Genomic DNA, 22,868 nt, shown 5'->3' on the forward strand with positions numbered 1-22,868 from the left:
GTGGATAATCTTGTCCATCCCCGCCGCTTTTGCCACAAAAAGCTGGTATTGACCTAATACTTCAAAGTGCCGTCCAGGCAAGGTAATTATTATAAAAATAGAAAAAAATAAGTAGCAAAAATTTCATAAAAATTGTTTAAAATCAGGTGTACATAAAACAGAAAAGAATAATCTTTGCTACCAGCCAACTGGCTAAGGAGGGCGACAGACAGCAGAGGGAGCAGACCACGACACGGGGAGGAAACAAATTAAATAAAATAAATAATTTAATAACAAATTTAAAAAAAAGTGCCAGTGCATAGATAGCGAGTGCAAATCGCTAAGAAAATCAAACAACAATTGCGGATGAATATCAGTTTAAAATAAGTAAAATACTGAAAGCCCAAAACCATATTAACATAGTGAGACATAGCAGACAAATCATAAATTGGTGAAAGAATTAAAAATAATCAAAATTTAAACAAAAACAACAACACCACATCGTCGAGAAGGCCTTCATCGAGGAAAATTGGGTGAGTGAAAAAGGAAGTCGCAAGGCGTTAGCTACCACATCGGTAACACTTTTGTGTTGGCCAGTGTAGCCGCGCTGTGATTGCCGGCGGCTTACGCACTTTTCTTTTCGTTTATTAACCTATCCCTTGTTATGTATTTGCCTTGATTTGCGATGACAAGTGCATCAGTTAACTCATCTGCCTAGTCCAGGTATTAATAAAGACAAAACAAAGAAAAGCAGAAATGAGTTAACTGATTGCCTTTTCATTGATATTCGTATATTTTATTGCCATGTATCGCTATTGCGATTTCTTTTTCAGGCGCGGAGAAAGAAAATAAGAATGAATGTTTTGTTGAGTATATTTTGCAATATTATTTAAATGAAAACAAAACGAATACAATATATAAAACATTCAGTTCAAATTAACAATAAAACCACACAATAATATTAAACTGCTCAGTGAAATAAACTAATACAAAACTGTACCAATGAAATTGTTCTCAAAGCTACTTGCTATAACCTAGTTGTTCTCAAACCTCGCTGCTGAGAGCAAAAACATGAAACATGAAATATGAAACAGGAATTAATAAATAATCACAACTAAAATAAAATAATATAAAATGTATAATTTAACATTGTAGACACCATTGAGAATGCAGTAGCCCAAACACATTACAAATTTCAAATACTTGAACGATTTTCTTATACATATTTACGGTCACTCATACTTATACTATATGTTATACTTGTACAGTGTACACATATTCTCATAATACTAAGTTATAATCTAGTTTATTTTTCAATTGGATAAATTTTGTTAAAATAACTATTCGTTATTATGAATATACTACATTTCCGTTTATTTCTGCTTGATTAATTAAACTTTATAATGATGATGGAATTCTAAGTTTTCTTTTCTGATGACATGGGAGCATAAGAATGGGTAAATAATAAGCTGCGTTTGGGGTCTTCCCTTAAATATACATTAGAAGACTATGGCTGGGTGGGTAGTGAACAAGGAGAGTGACATCAGCACCTTTGTCCTCTCCATTTAGGTACACTGCTATTCTTGTGAGTTTTCTTTTCAGTTTCAATTTAGTTTGCTTATTTGGACATACATAGTTTGCTTGATTTTTTTAGGCATGTGTGCCTTTTGTTGTATTCGCATGAGGATCGTTTCATGCATATTTGATGAGGGACTCTATAATAATTTACCGCTAGCATAGCGATCATCAGTGACAGCAACAACCCCCCACATCCCGGAAGAGCTAAGGGTTCAAAGGGTCCCGCTTGGCTGGTGATGATGATCGAGGAGACGCACACGCAAATATGAAAAAGTCGGTGTGACGGCACGGCATGCTGCAAGTAATTCTGGCACCCAACAAGGGGCTGATATTACAAGAATTTGGAATTTGGCCCAACAACGTGGAACAGATATTACATAATATAATAAAATAAGAATTTTAGTTTAACTTGAGAAAATTAAAAAGAAATTTTTTAAAAAGAAATTTTAACTACGAGGATATACTTTCTACGGAACAAATCATCCAGACGATAAAGCACATGGTGGGACTGGAATTCTAATCAGAAGCCGTATTAAGCACCACTATCATAACAAATTTGCTAAAAACTACCTACAGGCTACATCTATAAATATAAAATTAAATACTGGCAACCAACTTACACTAGCCGCCGTATACTGCCCCCTCGCTTCACTATAGCTGAAGAGCAGCAGGAGACTACAATGCCAAGCACACACACTGGGATCTCGTCTCGTGACTCCAAAAGGAAAGCAGCTCTACAATGCCATTATCAACGCCAAGAACAAGCTCGACTATGTTTCTCCTGGCACACCTACATACTGACCGGCAGACCTAAAGAAACTGCCCGATTTAATAGACTTTGCGATTACCAAAAACATTCCAAAAATCTGATAAGCGCCGAATGCCTTTCGGATCTTTCATCTGATCACTCGCCTATACTGTTTATTCTACTCCGGCATCCAGGAACATTGGAACAATCATTAAAATTTACCTCACAGAAAACCAATTGATTAAGTACAGAAAGTATATTAGCTCACACATTGAGCTAAGTCCCCATCTCAACAATGAAGCCGACGTGGACAGCTTTGTTAATTCACTGGAGTCTGTACTTGTCTCTGCAGCCCAAGCTCAACACCTCAAACCATAAATACACAAAGCAATCGAAAGAAGACAAATCTACAACGCTTACGTCGAGAGTGGCAATTCCACAGATCGCCATCTGCTAAGCAAAGTTTAAGACATGCCTCACGTGAACTTACTAAAGCTCTACAACAAGAAGAAGCATATGTCCAACGCCACTACATAGAGCAACTGTGTACTTCTAGTACAAAAACTCACTATGGAGAGCTCACCCAACTCTGAGTTCACCGAAAGAAACCGTGATGCCTATTAGAAATCCCACAGGAGGCTGGGCGCGTAGCGATGCAGACAGAGCCAGCACGTTTGCCAACCACCTTAAAAATGTATTCCAACCAAATCCTGCCACGAGTGCGTTTACTCTGCCGACTTTACCAAACGATCCTCAGCTTCAACGTGAGCCAATCGAATTTCGCCCAAATGAAATCGTTAGCATCATCAAAAATCAACTGAATCCGAAAAATCCCCGGGCTGCGACCTCATAACTCCCAAAATTATCATCGAGCTCCCATATTGCGCCGTTTGCACTATCACCCAGCTTTTCAATGCCATCGCAAAACTTGGCTACTATCCAGTGAGATGGAATAAGTCAATTATAATAATGATAGCAAAGCCGGGAAAAGACCACACAATCCCCACGTCGTATAGACCTATAAGCCTACTTTCATGCTTATCTAAACTGTTTGAAAAATGCGTTTTGATTCGGATAAACACATACCTAAGACTCCAGGAAGGAATCCCGTCACACCAATTTGGGTTTCGCGAAAAGCACGGAACAATTGAGCAGGTCAACCAGATAACATCAGAAATTCGGAACGCGTTCGAAAAACGAGAGTACTGTACTGCCGTATTTTTAGATGTCTCTCAAGCATTTGATAGAGTCTGGCTAGAAGGCCTAATGTACAAGATCAAGACAATGCTCCCAGCAACACCCTTAAGCTTTTAGAGTCTTATCTTTACGACAGAAAATTTGTTGTGAGATGCAACAGTGCTATATCTGATGATTTCACTGTTGGAGTTGGAGATCCTCAAGGTAGTGTGCTAGGGCCAACACTATACGTCGTCTACACAGCAGATCTCCCGACAAGCACACGAATAACAACATCTACGTTTCCTGATGATACTGCTATTCTTAGCCGCTCAAATTGCCCGAGGCAAGCAACTGCGCAGCTAGCTCTTCACATGTTCGATGTTGAAAATGGCTATCAGATTGGCGAATTAGAGTGAACGAACAAAAATGCAAGCACGTTACATTCACCCTAAACAGGCAGAACTGCCCGCCGCTAACGTTAAACAACACTCTACTCCCGTAAGCAAAGGAAGTGACATATCTAGGAGTACACCTGGACAGAAGACTCACTTGGCGCCGGCACATTGAAGCCAAAAGAACACAGCTAAAGCTAAAAGCCAGCAGCCTCAATTGGCTTATCAACGCTCGGTCTCCCCTTAGCCTTGAATATAAAGTCCTGCTGTATAGCTCGGTACTAAAACCTATATGGATGTACGGCTCCCAGTTATGGGGGAATGCCAGCAATAGTAATATTGACATAGTCCAGCGAGCTCAGTCGAAGATCTTGAGAACCATCACCGTGGCACCGTGGTACGTTCGCAACGAAAACATACAACGCGACTTAAACATCCTACCAGTCAAAGAAGTGATCGCAGAACAGAAGGAAAAGTACTTTACCAAGCTACTGTTGCACCCTAACCACCTGTCGAGAGGTCTAACAAGGTTGAGCAACCAATCACGTCTTCGTCGCAATGACTTACCTACCCAGCGACCGACTTGAGGGACGCGCAACCAGAATGCAGTCTTAACACACTGTTAGATAAATTTTAATGTTAAGATTCGTAAACTTATTGTTAGTCTCAAAATTAAAAAGAAGATTCAATAAATAAAAGCAAAGTTCTCAAAAAAAAATATCTATATATAATTATATGTTCGTAGTGCATGAACAGTAAAAAAAATAAAACACAAGGATTTATTTTTGTTTACTTAATAGACTACTTTATTTTTATTTATAAGCTCGCGGGCTACGCGTCTTAAGTGAGGAAAGTGTCTTTAAAAACTGAACTCACAATATGCTGAGCTCTAACATGAAAGTTCTTATTACGACTTAGGGCTAACATACGTGTGATGTTTTGTGTTTGTGTTAGTGCAGTAATGCTGAGTCCTCAAGTTGCAAATGGAAAATTTTAATGGACTTTTGATTTTTGGAATTGGCACGATCGCCAATGTAATAGGATCTTTTGTTTGTGACAGTTGGTGCCGTCGCGACAAATGTTTATGTTTATGATATGATTTGTGGGAAAGAATTTGGAAGATAGGGAATAATTATGAGTGTTTGTCACAGACGAGAAATTATTCTGGTGGTGGATATATTACTCCCCAACCTATAGAGGTTAGCTTGTCCTCAAGCGTTTAGTTCGGGGTACATAAGTGGGACTGGAATTTCAATATTATCGGTTTCAGCATTAGCACTTATGTCTGTGTCATGTGTTCTTACAAATTTTTGTGTTATTATGTTGAATAGTGTTTTAATTTTCTTATTCACTAAGTTGTATATAACAATGAGGATTAATATTAATACAATCATAATTATTGGATATTTATAATTATTGTTTTCTATTGTTATACATAATCATTTCTTTTTATTTCAATGTGTGATAGTGGCTCTATTTTAGTTACATTGTATTCTGTAAACATAATAGTTGTAATTTGTTGCGCTCTATTTGAAATTTTAACATTTTTTAATTCAATGGTACATTTAAATATTTTTATTATTTTATCTTTTTCGATGTATATTTCTAAATCATTACAATTTTGATTTAGTTTGGTTCTGGTTAAGTTCCAGGTTATTATGATGTTTGGTTCTACTATATGTATAAATTATTGTTTACGATATTTATTAAAGGTGAAACTGGAGTTTCATGTTTTATTATATTAGTTATGCATTGGTCATTTATGATCTTTTTAGAGATTGAATTCGAAACAAAGTTATTGTGTAAATAAAATTTTCCTTCAACATTTTCATTGATGATTTGTCCATTCTTATCTGGGTAAGGGATTACTTGGAAAGTTTTAGTTTCAAGATTACTCAATGGAATGTGAGACATCATAAAAATTTCATTTGTAAGTGCACTGAACCAAGCAGAAGTTTTCATATTCATCAACTTTTCGTGATTAATGTGATCTATTTGATCGTGTTTAAGTAATTTTGGATTAAATATTCCTAAGCGAGTTAATTATTCGATATCTTCTATATATTCGGTAAAATGTTCAATGTTAAAAATTAATGAATTTAATTGTTTTTCTTCATCCAAAATTTTGCTTTGATTATTTATAATATTAATACCTTGATTAAATGTATTTATAAAATCATTAAGATTATTTGCCTGAATTGAATTATGGGCAATAATGTTAATTTGGTTTTCAAATTGTTTCTTATCTTCTTCATCTAACGTGCCAAAAAGGAATTTAAGTGATGATCCTATGAAATCGAATAAACCTCGTTTAGTACGACTTGTTATTCTGATACCTGCCATTTGCTTTTCTAATTTATTCATTAAATATTTTATTTGGGGGTACTTGTTAAGGATATGGCTTTGAGTTAATAATAAATCAAAAGAGTTCTCTATTTGTGTTACGTTTATAGTTAAGCAATGATGTTCGAAGGATATTGGTAAATTAATTGTTCCTGACTCAAATAGGATGAATTCTTGATCATTTTGAATGGGATTTACTTCGACTTGTTGAGTGTTTACAGTTGTACAAATAGTTGACAATATGAGTAACATCAGCAATTTAGGATGTTTCATCATTCGGGCTGGAATTAACATATTTTCTTTTGTTAATTATTTTCTTCTTTTAAACTTCGATCTATAGTGTGTAACTTTTCTACCTCTATTAGTTTCTTCGTAATGTTTTTCATCAAGCTTTTAATATTACCTGTCTTTTTGAAAGGATTTGTTGTTTTTGATTTAACCAATGGGGCTTGTCTAAATCGTGTATCTACTTCAAAATCACTTCTGTTTTTATTGAGGTTATTTATTTGATTTACTTTATTCTCTTGTGAGTTATATTCAGGGTTCCTGCATAAATAAAAATATCTGCTGGAGTTCTATTAGTTGCCTTATGTTTTGTTTTATAATTATAAGTATATAATATTGTTTCAAACTTTGTTATTTTATTCTCTATATTATCGTCGCTTCCTATTATTCTTAACTTTTCATTTATAGTTTTATGAAACCTTTCTATATCTGATATTCCTGTTTTACTTGTTGTTATGTTAATTTTATGCCTTCTTCTTGTAACCAAATTTGCAAAGCCGCACTGATGAATACTGAATCTTTGTCTGCTTTTATCTCTATGGGTTTTCCCATTTCATTGAAAACTTTTAGTAAAGCTCTTTTAGCTTCTAACCAATCTCTACTTTGAACTTCAACTAATGTTGTGAATTTAGAATAAACATCTATACAAGAAAGAAATTGTTTCTTATCTATCATATAAAAATCTATAACATATTTATCCCTAACATTAAGTACTTCGGGTGTTATCTCGAACGTGAGTTTTGTATCTCTATGTTCGGTTTTAGCTATGTTGCAAATTTCACATTCATTAATTAGATTTTGTATTAGTTTTTGGTAATCAGGGTAATAATATTTTTCCTTAAACCAATTTATTGTTTTTCTATACCTGGATGTAACAATTTTTTATGTGTTTTAAAATTAATTCTTTAAACTCTGCAAAAGTTTGTAAGTCAATTAATTTTAAGCTTGTTTTCATTATTTTAGTTATATTACTTGGATTTATTATTTCTAAATAAGCTCTTTGGAAAATTGGAAAATCTATTTCATTGTGAAAATAGACAATACTCTTTTTCGAGCAAAGATATTCCTTTATCATATCTTTAGCATATTGATTATTCATTTCCTTATAAGAAATTTTTATGTTAAGTTTATGAAAATAGTGGTTTGTTTCAACTTTATTATCGTCACCTTTTATGAATTCTATTTGCCTGTTAAAGTAGTTTAAAGGTCTTTCGGTTATTGGTATGTGATATTGACTGTCCTCTTGAGCACTATGTATAGTTGCTCCTGTGCTAATTGCATCTTCTCCTAAGAAATTCTCTTCTATTTTTATACGTGAAAGTGCATCTGCTACGTTATTTTCTTTTCCTGGTAAATACTTGATTTGATAATCGTATTCGTTTAATCGGATTTTTCATCTTTGTAATTTCATGTTTGGTTCTTTAATGTTACTGAGCCAAACTAGTGGTTTGTGATCGCTTAAGATCTGGAATTTTCTACCGAATAGGTAAGAACGGAAATATTTGGTTGCCCACACGATAGCTAATAGTTCTTTCTCTATAGCTGAAGAGTTTGATTCGTGTTCGTTTAAAGTTCGACTTGCATAGCAAATGGGTTTGTGTTCCTGTGATAGAACCGCGCCTATAGCGAAGTTGCTAGCATCTGTAGTCAATGAGAATGGTTTCTCGAAATTTGGATAAACTAGTATCGGATCGGACGTTATTAAAACTTTGAATTTTTCAAATGCTGACACATAAGTGGGATCTTTTATGTTTATGGTGGCATTTTTCTTCAACTTTGTTGTCATGGGTTTTGCAATATTTGCGAAATTGGGTATAAATTTGCGATAAAATCCGCATAAACCTAGGAATGATTTGATTTCTTTTGGTGTCTTTGGTATTGGGATTTCAACAATTGCCTTAATTTTGTTTGGATTTGGTTTTATACCTTGCGTGGTGATTACATGCCCGAGGAAATCAGTTTCCTTCTTCATGAATTCGCATTTGTCTAATTGTAATTTCAAATTTGCTTCCCGAAGTTTTGAGAAGACTTTCGAAATGGATGATATGTGCTCTTCCAATGAAGTGGAGTAGATAATAATATCATCTAAGTAAACTAGACAATCCTTGAAGATCAGATATTCAAGTAGGTTATTCATACAGCGCTGGAAAGTCGCTGGAGCATTTTAAGCCCAAAGGGCATACGAGTAAATTCGTAGTGACCATGCTTGGTTGAAAAGACAGTTTTGCAATTGAATCGGGATCCATTTGGATTTGATGGAAACCCTTTGAAAGATCGATCGTAGTGAAGTATTGGCATTTGCCTAACTTGTCTAGGATCTCATCCATATTTGGTATGGGGAATTTGTCGTCAATGGTTATTTCATTGAGGTTTCGGTAGTCAATGACTAACCGGAATTTTTGTTTTCCTGAAGCGTCCATTTTTTGGAACAATCCAGATGGGGAACAATAAGGGGATTTTGATTTTTAATTATGCCCTGCTCTATCATTTCGTTGATTTGTTTATTGACTTCTTGATCGTAAGCCTGTGGGTATTTATAGGGTCTTTTATATAATGGGTCTTCGTGTTTCGTTTGAATTGAATGCTTAATCGTACTAGTGAAAGTCAAATTTTCAACTTCCCGGTACTGAATATCGCGAAATTCATGTAAAACCTTTTTAGTTTTTCTACCTCTTCTGTGTTAAGATGTTCAAGTATGAACTCATTACACTCTTTTAATTCATCTTCGATTGCGAAGTTGAATGGCCTATCTTCGGTCAAGGGTGGATTTGCACAATCTTCTGTGTAAGTTTCTTCAGAATTTTCTTCTTCGTTTTGAAATGTAAATTTATATTCTCCTAATGTAACTGTGCCATTTTCATAATCAATTTGGGATTTACTGGCTTTTAAGTATTCTCTTCCTAATAGCATATCATAATTTTCAGAGAAATTATGAATGTAAAATTTTGTGTTGTAGGGCAAAGTCTGCTGGGACCAAAAGTATACTTTCTGATAATTCGGTAGTGCCATTAATTGTTTGAACATTGATTGGATTTTTATGAATTGGAAAACTGAAAATATTTTGTTTTAAAAGGTTTATTGAAGAACCTGTATCAATGATACATTTTAGGTTTACTTCATTCATTTTGATTCTTATGTATGGTGTGTTTGCTCTGCATTTAGTTACGAGGCACTTTGATGAAAATTTTCACCTTGCTCCATTTTGAACTGGCCACTTTGGCTTTCCCTTTGTCTTTTTACCGGTGGGTTAGGCCCACGGCTTGTTGAGGTGTCCTCGAATAGTTATAAGGGTTTTGTGTTTGAGCTTCTTTTAGTTTTTTATTGGTGAAGATTTTGATTATTCTGATTTGAATTTGAGTAATTGATTTGTGGTTTTGAATTGGACGAATCATCTGAATGAGAATTGTTTGAATAGTTTGCGTAAGATTTATTTTGATTCCTACGACTATTGTTTTCACTTTTATGGTTATTCTGAGTCTCATAAGACTCATAAATGCCTTCTGTTTGAGCAACGGCTTTTAGCTTGCTTATTGAAGTTATATCTTGCTAAGGTCATGTATATCCTGTCTGGTAATTTTCTGGTTATTACATTTTTATACCCGCTACCCATAGGGTAGAAGGGTATTATAACTTTGTGCCGGCAGGAAATGTATGTAACAGGTAGAAGGAGGCATCTCCGACCCTATAAAGTATATATATTCTTGATCAGCGTCAACAGCCGAGACGATATAGCCATGTCCGTCTGTCCGTATGAACACCTAGATCTCAGAGACTATAAGAGATAGAGCTATAATTTTTTTTCGACAGCATTTGTTATGTTTGCACGCAGATCAAGTTTGTTTCAAATTTTTGCCACGCCCACTTCCGCCCCCCGCAAATCAAAAAAAATCGAATAACAGGCGTAATTTTAAAGCTAGAGTTCCGAATTTTGGTATATATAATAACTACTATAGTAATTATGATTTCTTTACTTTTGTATGGGCAAAAACACCTACTTACTAGGGGTGTTAGTTGCTTTGGCTGACAATCTGGTATATTGTGCCGTCTATGGTATATTTTGAATACGGTACTATGTCGATATACCAAATATACCATTTGGTATATTTTTAGTATTTTTGCAGTATATTCGGTATATTTTGAGAAAATACCGCAAAATATATTTCTTTTATTTAAAATGGGTAGCGGGTATCTCACAGTCGAGTACACTCGACTGTAGCTTTCTTACTTGTTTTCTTATAGTTTCTGAGATCCAGGTGCTCATACGGTCAGAGAGACGGACATGGCTATATCCTCTTGGCTGTTGACGCTGATCAAGAATATATGTTTATACTTTATAGAGTCGTAGATGCCTCCTTATGCCTGTTGCATACATTTCCAGCCAGCACAAAGTTATAATACTCTTCTACGCTATGGGTAGCGTGTATAAAAACATTATGCCCATAACGATATATAGAAATTTACAAATGCTTGCTTGCTTCGAGTTAATCAATTATCTCTTACTTTATTCGTAACATTTTCTTTTATGTGGGAATACATAAATACATATATGCAGACATGCCAGCATTTGACTATTTTTTAATCGTCGAAAGATGATGAAAGGAGAAAATTTGCGGCTAATTGTTCATTTTTTCACAGGCAAAATAGGCTTGCAGAACAAGGGCTTCTGGAAATCCAAGAGCTTTCAGCTAAAAATCAAATTTGTAGAATGTAAAATGACACCAAAAAGATTGAATTAAAATTATCATACTCGTTCTATGGCGTCTTGATCTTGGGGTGTCAGGCGAATAGTTGTCAAACTTTCCGGTAAATTATATTCTGGAGCCATTATACTAGGATCATTTTCCAGTGCGTTCTCTGCTCTAGCAACGGACCGTTGGCTATTATCCCCTGTAGACTCCTGCAGAATTGCTGAACCTAAGTTTCCGGTTTGATGCCTTAGATTCGTTGGGGTCTGTGCTAGACCAATTCTTTGGGCATTGTCCCTATTTCTCCTTCAAGCGGTTGGTTAAGCATTTGTAGAAAAGCATCTTGATTTTCCGAAATGAGTTGCAAAAGTGCTGGATTTGTTTGACCAATCTACAAAAGAATAAATTTTAATTAACTACTTCAATTTAAGCCTCTTGTGTTTATATTTACACTTCTTTTACACAAAATTTCTTGCATATTTTTAAGAATCCAGCGCGAAACCAACAACAAACTTTAATTACAAGATTTGTGTAATCAAAATGATAAAAAGTATGTAGAAATTTAGTTGTTGATTCGTTTTCAATCAAATATGGACATTTCCAGAAAAGGTATACCATTAATAAATTTAATAAAAAATAATCTGTATCCTCCTGCCTTAATCCTTTACCCACAATGTATAAACTTTAATTATATTGGTAAAATGGTAAAATTGTGAAGTTCGTTTATAAAATTTGTAAATTAAAGAAAATAATAACAAACAATAAATAATAATTGAAAACTTAATTTTATTATGATTTAAAAGCATTGTTTTAGATATTACTAACCGCAATTCGCGGACTTTCACATTGACAAATAGAAAATTTTATCTGGAAATGTCCATACATTAAAAAGAAATGTTTATAAAAAGATAAAGCTGTTGAAAGGTCTTAAGCTCCTGGCTAAGGTTCAAGCCTATCAAATTTCAACCGCTGCGCTCGGAGTTGCAAAACCGCTTTGCACAATATTAAAACAATTAAGAAAGCTACAGTCGAATACTACACCATACACCATACACCAGATTTATGTGGTATATTATTTTGGTATATTTTGAAAATAATACTGCAATATTTTGCTTTTATTCAAAATGAGTAGCAGGCATCTTACAGTTGAGCGCACTCGACTGTTTTTTTCTTACGTGTTATGTGTGTCTGAAGTGCTTACTAATTTATATTACATTAAATGAATGAATTAATTACTTTTTTCTGCGTATCTAAATGCAATACTTTAAAATTGAAATAAAATACAATTTTTGTGTATATTTTATGACTTTTAAAATCCACCAAACTGTATCCTATTTTCTTAAAGCTTACAATAATTGTATTCTTTTTACAATTTTAAGACTTTGTAAAGTTGTAAGCAATATATTTAAAAATCCCAGCGGCCGTAAACACTAGAAGGTTAATACTTACCTGCTGCAGAACAGCATGAAGCAGGTGCGGATTTTGATAGATCAATGCGCGCATTTGCAAGAATTGTGGTTGAGTACGCAAGAACTCAAATGGATCTAAAAGAGGATTTAATTACATAAACCAAGCTTAATTTATCATAATATTTTTACCAGATATTGATTGTGTTTGCAAATCACTCAAAGACTCTTGATGTAATGACTCTTCAGTATTTTCAGCATCATCATTACTATTAGTATTAGTATTCAAATCATTAGACTCCAGTGGAATTCCAGTTATCAGATATTCCACAGCCCGCTCAGGATTATTATAACTGGCTGCCATTGCGCGTTCAACTTGATCTCGATCATAGCCCATTTCAACAATGGATGCAACAGCAGTATTGTATTCTTCACCCATAATTAAATTGGACTCCGCACGATTTTGCAATGAAGCATTAGCTAAACCACCAACTAAATCGATGTTTGAAAATGAAACTGGCGCTACACCAGAGTCTGCAGATGTTGATGTCTTTTGTTCCTCACTGTTTCCACCTCCCAGGTTTCCTTTACTAGTACGTGCTTCTAATTCATCACCATCATTCGCTTTATATTCTGCCTTACTCTTAAGATCTGCCGTGGATGATGCTTTCCCATTTGTGGTTTCATTTGAGCTTCTCTGCTGCTTATGTTGCTGGACGACAACCGTAGTTGTAGTTGAACTATTTCCACAGTTGCCGCTTCCACTTAGATCGCGTGTTAACATTACAACTATAAATTTCCTCTCATCGACCTTGTACGAACTTATAGTTCGTTCGTCTGTTAATATGACCCCTTTATAATAAATGATGAAATTGTATAAAGAAAATGATTGAAATATCGTGTTTAAGTTATGTACATACCAGCATAAATTAGTTTTTGTTTTTCTACGATGTAGTCAACACCTCGTTCGTTAAAAATCTGATTTTTAATTCCAAAACCTAAGGGGTTGATAAAATGAAAATTTTGTTTTTGTGTCGAGTAAATGCATCGATGCGAACAAAACAAGTAATTGCCTTGTTACTTACAGTTCTTTCAGGATCAAAATCAATTGTGAATGTTTGTTGTTGTAACGTTTTTACAGTTATAATCATATTGTAGTTTTAAGAAATTCTTTCTAAAATTTGGCAATTTCCCCGTTTGCTTAATCTTACAAAAATGTTTGTCATCGACACTAGAGATGACCAAAAGTAAATAATCATCGTTGGTGATACTACTAAAGCGATATCTTGTGTATAGGTAAAGTTGTACGGCAAGATAGCATCGCAACTTTAGCGTCATCATGGAAAGTGAAAACATTAGCGTTTATCCCAGATAAACTAAATCGCGTTTTTAATGCCCCGTTTCCAACGCACCAAAAAACTCCGTTCTTTTCCGGTCAATTCCATTGTTAAGTTCGCACCATAAAAACAAGAAAAAACTCGATATTTCTACTTTCGCGAGTTATAGCCTATTTCCACTACACTCAGTTTTATTAGGTTTTCAAAGTCCCGTTTCGGGGTTTCCATTGGCACGAACCGAAAATATGGGCAACGGTAAATTTTCAATATGGCCGCTCTGAAATGTCAGCTGTTCAAATGTAAGCACGAGTTGGCGAACAATTCAAAAACAGCAAGCGCATTTCTAAAATGGAAAATTTTCTTAAATTGCAAGATTTTTATGAGTATTTTAACGAAGTGGAGGAAGTATAGGTCATTGCCAATAGTAAAGAAATCGCCATCAGTTTGGGCCTATGCAAGTAGAATCGCTGGCAGCAATGTAATATTTATATGAATACATTTACAGCGAATCATTTTTTAAGATAATTTTCGAATTAATAGGGAGGAATTTGGCACCTTTGTGGATTGGCACTACATTTCTCCTCCCATAACTCGAACAACATAGCCTCGTGGATGCTATGTATCTAAAATATAAAAATTTGCTTTAAAAGCAAAAAAATTTTATTTTTATATTTTCACACATTGGCGCACTTAAATGTCAGCTGTTTGTTTAGTGGTGAGATCTTTTTCGTTGTCGATAAAATATCGCGTAATTACCCAAAAGTGCGTTCGCTATTTCTACGTAACTCGCGAACGTAGAAAAACCGACCAAGGTATGAAAATAGATATAACAAATAAGAAAGCTAAATGGAGTGTACTCGACTGTGAGATACCCGCTACCCATTTTGAATAAAAGAAATATATATTTATATTTTTATTTTTATTAATTATTTAATACATAATTTTTAATTTAAATTAAATCAAATTAAGTAATTATTTAGTAATAATTGACTAAATTTCAATTCAATTTAATTATGCAATGTGTCTACACCCAATATAAAGGAATCTTGTACAAAGTTTTCAAAATCCCAACAAGTCGAATTTTCCGTATGAACTGACTTATACAGCCGTGCTCCTGGTTTCGAAAAATCTCTTTCAATCACTTCTCTCTTTCTCTTTCAATCACTTTCAATGATTTCTTTGTATTTTCAAAACGCAAAAGTAAATGTGATTTTCAACATCAAATGCAGAAGGAAAAAAAATTGGTTTATTGACGTTAATTTTTAAAATAACTTATTTATTACGTATAATTTGCAGCAGCATTATTGTGACTCCAGAAAATGGGGTCGTGGAAAATATATCAAAATATCAATATATCGATATTTTTTTTAAATAAATATTTATATCATTATGTCTAAAGTGTACAAAGGCAATTAAATCATAAAAGTGACATGTGTGTATTTCGCCGAAATTGTGAGCCCTTGAACGCGAGTGTCTGATGTTTTTCTGGGGAATTCCGTGTAAGAGATTTAATAGGCGAAATAAAATCAGGATTATATATGTTTTTATGCAGATGCTTACACACAAAAAATATAATTATATATTTTTTATACATATATATAATTTTGGAGTTAAATTTTGGTTAATGAAAAAAAAAATATATATATATAAAAATTAAATAAAAAAAATACTTGATATATCGATATTTTTGGGTGATAAATATTTTTATCAATTTATATATTGTTGAAAAACGATATATCACTGATACGATATTTTTTACATATCATCACAACCCTACCAGAAAAGCAGAGCGCTGCGATTAGTACCCCAGAGCCCTTCGGCTCATTACGAAATTCGAAGTTCGAACGCAGCGCGCAGCTTATGATGAGCATGAGTGTATTTCGTTGCGCTGTTCTTTCACAATCGAAAGAATGCTCGCCTATATTGGTATTGTGTATGCATGTGAAGTTTTGCAACGTGCAGTTGTAGTTGTTTTGCAGTGACGAAAGTCTCGAAACTGAGGACGACAGCAATTGTTCGTGTCTTAGATTGCACCAAGATTTTTGATGATTTAAAATTTTAGATATAAATATTAACATGAAACTGTATTTCTTTTGAAAACATCTTTTAAATAAAAAGTTTTAACTTTTAAAAATAAAACCATTTTTACACAATAATACCATTACAAATAAAATTAACATAATATTATAACAATAAAATATTAAATACATTAGTTACACTACGTTTATACCCGCTACCCATAGGGTGGAAGGGTATTATTGCTTTATGCCGACAGGAAATGTATGTAACAGGTAGAAGGATGTACTCCGATCCTATAAAATATAATAGCGTCAACAGCCGAGACGATTTAGTCATGTCCGTCTGTCCGTATTAAACACTGGATCTCAGAGACTATAAGAGATAGAGCTATAATTTTTGACAGCATTTTCTATATTTTCACGACAAATATTGAATAACAAGCGTAATTTTAAAGCTTTTGTGAATTTTGGTAATAACTATATAACTCTTGTTATTGTGTGTGATTCCTGAAAATTTGATTGCGATCATTGAAGGTACATATTAAAGAAATACTTTTGTATGGGAAAAACGCCTACGTACTAGGGGTTTATATGCTTTGGATAAAAATCTGCTATATGTTGCACTCTATAGAATATCTTGAACGTAGTGCCAATTTGAAATTTTTAATATTTTAAGAATATTACCTCAATATTTTGGTTTTATTCAAAATGGGTAGCGGGTGTCTACTCGACTGTAGCTTTCTTACTGTCTGCCTGAGTATAGCGCAACAGGGGAAATGATGAGACGCTGCACTTGCTATTGTGGACTCGACTGCAGGTAAGGGCGAAAGCGTGTAGTCAGAATTTTACTGTACATACTATTCCGACGTCGACTGCAGTAATTTGCAGTCACACTACTATAAAAAATTTAAATGTGTATTGCGCGAAAGAACGAGACGTATTCACCGTTTGGATAATACGTTACGCAGGCGTATATTTTTAGCACACACGCACTCTCACTGAATTACTTTGCGCTTGATTGTATTATTATGTAGCCACACTACAGCAGGACCACGAAACACACAATTCTCATGATATTTAGCAATTGTTTCGTTTCTGCGCATGAAATAATTCGTGAACGCATAGGATCTAGGGGCAGCGGGGATGGGAAACAATTTCAAAAGACATCAGCGCTGGTCCAGTTAGAGTGCTCGCATACTCCTACTGTGAGAACAAACGGAGTATTTAATATATATTTTGAGGCGCACTTTGGAGCGTCACCGTTTCCCGCCGGGCGGATGTAAACGCAGATGCGACCGGTTCGGGAGCGATTGACCTAATATTTGGTATCCAGCCATGATGAAGCGAATCCGGATGAATACCAGGACTAGCGCGTGTTACAACTGATACAGCATATACGCTCACGGGAAGCACGTTGAGGCTCACAGTGGTGGCGCATCGTAGCGGTACCAGCTGCACCCATTTAAAAATCGGGTCGAAGAACATGAGGACCATGGGACCGGCGGGTTATGACGGCTTAGACATTGTCGGTCGTAGTTTTATCGTCCCTATGTATACCTGGTCAGTAAAACCGCTGGGTGATCCGGAATATCGACTTGCGCATTCCGGTAGTTGTCTGATATGGCACTCTTGGAGATCGCGGAGTCGCATTGCCCGGAGTACACATAACTTACAAGTGAGATTAATGAAATCATGGGACCCATGTATGATAAGTAAGAAAAGTTGGCCGTCCCTGACTGCGTTGTCGGATAACGCTGTGGTTTCTCACTCACCTCTTGTATGCAAGGAAGGGGAATTGAAACAACACAGGTGTGTGTAGAACCTCCCGCACGTGTCCAACAATGTATGGCGTGGACGGCGTCTAGGAACGGGTGGTACTTCTGCGAAGAAACGTGTTCTTTTCTGTAGAATTGAAGGGTGTTACGTTGCCAGGATCGGAGCAACGTGCTAGTCTCAAGGGTACAAGGACGCTCGCACAGTACCCAAGTGTATCTTAGCCGTAACGCTGCAAATCATTGTCTTCATAGAAAATGCAGATCCAGGATTACGGGTTCTAAAATATCTGCGAAGAAACGTCTTCTTTTCTGTGGAACTCGAGGGTGTTGCGTTGCCAGGATAGACTCAGCGTGCGAGACTCGACATCACAAGGCTACTTGTACAACCGCTCGCGCTATAACCCAAGCATATCTTAGCCGTAATGCAGCAAATCATTGCCTTCATAGAAATCCAGACCCAGGATCACGGGCTCTAGGATATGTGGCGGGAGCAAAAATGGAATGCGGTTTCGATTTTCTAGGCGGATGCGTCTTTGTGATATCACGAACGGAGCCGTCAGAGAGGCGGATTCGCGAATTCTTGATAAGGGTGTTTTTGTAGTAAACGCAGTCGCGTTTCTACTTCCTCGCTGATGAATCTCCTGGTGGCACATATGTCAACAGTGGATCCACGACTCTCCCATCGGTTACAAACATAGTCAGGTTTACTAGTGTACATCCCATACCGCAGTCCCAGCAAAAGATCACCACTGGATTCTGGCTCCGCGCATCGTCTGCAAACCCTGGCTACGTCTGGAACCAAAGGTTGTCTTGTGGGAGTGACACACGTACAGGTGCCCGGGGAGGTCTGTTATCGGGATTTCCGAGGCTCGTGGCTGCATCTAATTCTGGATATAATCAAATTCTCTGGCCAACTGGAATCGTTGGTTAAAGTCGAGACCTCGTGTCGGCGGATGTAGTATTGATATTCCGGACACGCGTCATTCGGTCCAATTCTTGCGTGCTGTAGTCAGCATGGTGCATGAGGAACCTAATTTAAGTGACGTAGTCATTAAAAGTTGCCAAGCTGTTTGGCGTCGCGGATGCTATCTTCCAACCTTTCAAAATACCGCGTGGGCAAGAAAAATGCAAGAAACTCTTCGCGAAATTTATGCGCACTGCGCTTAGTTCACTGGTTTGGAACTAACGGGGTGAACGTTCATCCTGACCGTTAATTTGGAGTCCCCATTTCGCCTGTCTGTAGTTGGCACAGACGAGGGTAAACGCGATCTTACCTTGCTAGTGGGTTTTATGTCACTCGAAAACTGAGTTCCACTTGAATTTGTAGGGTCCTGCCCGAGCGCAACTTGTAGATAAACGTTTCAACGTCAAGGTAACTAGCGCTTTCCAGAGGTCAAGAAATTTATTTTTACTGAAACTCTACAAGTTAAGTTTTACAAGATTCGGGATTAATCTACGTACGGAATCGCTTTGGAGATGTCGGTGGAATGAAAGACGCACTTGTGTAATCAGTGATTATCAAATTTCTATAGATCGGTGGAAGTTTATATTTCTGCTTAAGGCCGTGATCATATCTTCGAGGTTCGACGTCGTCTGTCTGAGCAGCGCGCAACAGGGGAAATTATCGGACGCTGCACTTGGTATAGTGAACACGGCTGCAGGTAAGGGTGACAAGAGACGAGGTGTACGGTACAAGTAAAAGGGTTGAAATGTGTAGTCACACTGTCAGATCTTTACTGTACACTATTCCGACGTCGACTGCAGTAGTTTGTTATCTACTACATCTAACGGGAAGAAATTGTGTTTTACGAGAGACGAGATGCACGGCGATCAGATACGAATTGTAGAATTTATTTATGAAATAGTTTTCATCTTAATATTGAATTTTAAATTTTTAAATCATAAAAATCAAGGCGCAATTAGTTATTACTTCTATCAGTAAGCTAGAAAAGAGAATAAAAATATCGAACGGGAATCGAACTAGGACACCTCAATACGCTTACAAACTATCAACTTGCGATATTTATCTGTAAAAAATGGCCATCTAAAACTCATAGGTCCCATACAAATAGATGAGAAAACTTAACTTTTAATAAACAATTTTTTTCCAGATTTCTTTTTAATATTTGACCTCCCTTTTGAGCGTTGTTTAAAAATTTGCCCACAAAAGAATAAACAACAGAAATTTAATGTATTATGATTTGTATATCTTATAACTTGAACTTTTGTTTATGACTTTTTGCTTGGGAATTCTTCCAAACGTTCATTTCGGATTTGTGTCGGATAAATAAATACCATTTGAAGTAGATTTTTCACTTATGTTAGAGCACTACAGACCATTGATCACGATGTGTAATTGAAATATTTTTAGTAAGTGCTTTACATACATAAAGATACATATATAAAACAAAATTAATAAAATTCTAAAGATTATTAGCTAGACAAGTGGGATAATATAATAATTTAATATAAAAGTGAGGAAGCTACAGTCGAGTGTGCTCGACTGTGAGATACCCGCTACGCATTTTGAATAAAACCAAAATATTGCGGTATTGCGGTATTCTCGATCGGGATTTGAGCTCGCGCACCACCGACCGGGTAGTTTGTACCCCGGCGTGCTCGAACTCGAGCACCACAACATGTTCGGCTTGCACTCAACCATCAGAACTATCGCATTGCTTATAAACCCTCTATGCATACAGATACTAATATAGGTGAGCATCTACATACATATATACTTATACGCATACATACAATACATACATAGCAGGCTTTTTGCCCATACAAAAGTATTTCTTTAATAACTTCGACAATTTTATCTGATCTCTAGCTTTAAAATTACGGTTGTTATGAGATTTTTTATTTGCGGGGGCGGAAGTGGGCGTGGCAAAAATTTGAAACAAACTTGATCTGCGTGCAAACATGACAAATGCTGTCGAAAAATTATAGTCTCTGAGATCCAGTGTTTCATACGTACGGACGGACAGTCGGACATGGCTACATCGTCTCGGCTGTTGACGCTGATCAAGAATAAATATACTTTATAGGGTCGGAGATGCCTCGTTCTACCTGTTACATACATTTCCTGCCCGCACAAAGTTATAATACCCTTCTACCCTATGGGTAACGGGTATAAAAGATCGTACCCCGAGCAGGCTCGAGTACCACAACATGCACATGCTTGCACTCTTCCAATAGAGCTATCGCAGTGCCTATACAAATATAGAGGCGAACATGTATATACGTATACGCATACATACAACACATACATAGAAGGCATTTTTGCCCATACAAAACTATTTCTTTAATAACTTAAACAATTCTTATCTGATCGCAACCAAATTTTCAGCAATCATAAATACCATTGTTATATGTATTTACCAAAATTCATGCGTAGCTTTAATACTACGCTAGTTTTTGAATTTTATTGTTCAGACGGACGCTTATCAAGAATATATATACTTTATAGGGTCGGAGATGCCTCCTTCTACCTGTCACATAAATTTCCTGCCGGCACAAAGTTATAATACCCTTCTACCCTATGGGTAACGGGTATAGCAATTATTATATAATAAAAAGATTACGGAAAGGACATAATTTTAATCCAATGTTTAAGGAAAATAGGTAAGGAAATGTATAGTGTTTCTAATAGAAATACTAAAACTGATTTGGCCAGTCAATTCATAGGTTTCACCATTATTTAATTTATGCAAAAGCGTTACTCCAAGCACAAAACGAAGTTCCGGATGCAGTTACAACCTTAGATGGCTTGTAATGTGGAACGAAGTTTGTTCGCTAAAATAAGCTGGTGTAAAATAGATGTGGGCAAAAAACCTGCCTGCTTCCATGGAATTATTACATTATTAAGTTGGAGGGGGAAAAGGGTGAAGGGACATACAACACAGTAAACAAAAGAGTTAGAAGAAAACTAGAAAAAATACAGGATAGGGATCTACCTTCGACACGGAACACTTCTCCTTTCTCATTCTTTGACATTCACTATATTTAGATGCATCTAGAGCTAAATATCTTTAAGCGATGTTTCAAAGCTCCAAACACAGATGGTGCTAACAAATTTTCGGCTAACAAAATACAAATATCCTAAAAGATTATACTACTATACTACACTAAACAATTATTATACTTCTAACATTTATTTAACAAAATTGTATTTTTAACATACATATATAAACATAACTTTAATTAATATATTACATTAACTACTATTTTAATAACACACCATAGAGCCAGACGTCAGTTCTTAAAGTTCTCGAGTAATTTTTGGTCATTCCTTTTCTTTTTTCGTAATATGCATTTTCAAACCGCCCATAAAAGAGATTTATTTGACCGGACTATAAAAACCTTCTTAAACGGTTTTACATATTTGATGCAACAGAAATTCTAAAATTTATACAATGTAATGAAAAGAATTAAATGAGCAAGAAACAAAAATTAAAGCGTCATATGTAACCAGCTTAGCTATTGCCAAGCAATGCAAACCGTTTTCCGATGGCCCCATTATTAAAATGATATGCCAAGAAATGTTGAACTGCTTAGGTCCTGTTGGAATTCAGTCAGCTGAAATAATTGATAAAGTCTCCTTGTCAAGATGTACTATGACTTGAAAAGCTTAAAATCTATTTCGATACAATTTTAGAAGATAAACTAAAACATTGTTCTTACTTTTCCATAGCCCTTGATGAGGCATGCGGTCTGCAGTCCAAGCAGCAGGTTCCTTCCTCAAGTTCAATCCGAAACTTGAACCCTTTCCTCGATGGCAAGGAGATTCTACGGGCCTGTGGGCGTCTGAGGGCGTCCCACTCGCTGCGTTATGATGAGAGTCATCCAATCATCCTCTCGTATTCCTCGACCTTTGCACGACTATTGGTTCGTTTCACCCATCGCATATCCTTACATGGGGTAACCAAGTCGTCATGCGGCTGATGCGTTCCAGATTCTGGATTCCAAAGTTGAAGGTCCTCGTCAAATCCACCATCAACTCTTGCAAGGTTTGCGTGATCTACAAGAAGAGATTGCAGACCCAAATGATGGGGGACTTGCCAAGGAAAGGGCGTCCTACTCGAGACCTTTCACGCACACTGGAGTCGACTTCGACGGCCCATTCGAAATAAAAATTACACTG

The 22,868-nt window shown here is 35.9% G+C and overlaps 1 protein-coding gene across 1 annotated transcript; it reads right to left on the reverse strand.

The window, feature by feature from the left end:
- Positions 1-10,979: 10,979 nt before the first annotated feature.
- Positions 10,980-13,838, reverse strand: LOC133846943 (UV excision repair protein RAD23 homolog A). The gene is given in 8 exon segments (XM_062281656.1): positions 10,980-11,135; positions 11,138-11,189; positions 11,252-11,470; positions 11,473-11,580; positions 12,639-12,733; positions 12,788-13,447; positions 13,516-13,593; positions 13,677-13,838. Coding segments are annotated over 8 exon segments (1,338 nt in total). The 5' UTR covers positions 13,747-13,838; the 3' UTR covers positions 10,980-11,079.
- Between the last annotated feature and the right edge of the window lie 9,030 nt (positions 13,839-22,868).

The sequence above is a fragment of the Drosophila sulfurigaster genome, chromosome 4, assembly GCF_023558435.1.
Source record: "Drosophila sulfurigaster albostrigata strain 15112-1811.04 chromosome 4, ASM2355843v2, whole genome shotgun sequence".
NCBI lineage: Eukaryota > Metazoa > Arthropoda > Insecta > Diptera > Drosophilidae > Drosophila > Drosophila sulfurigaster.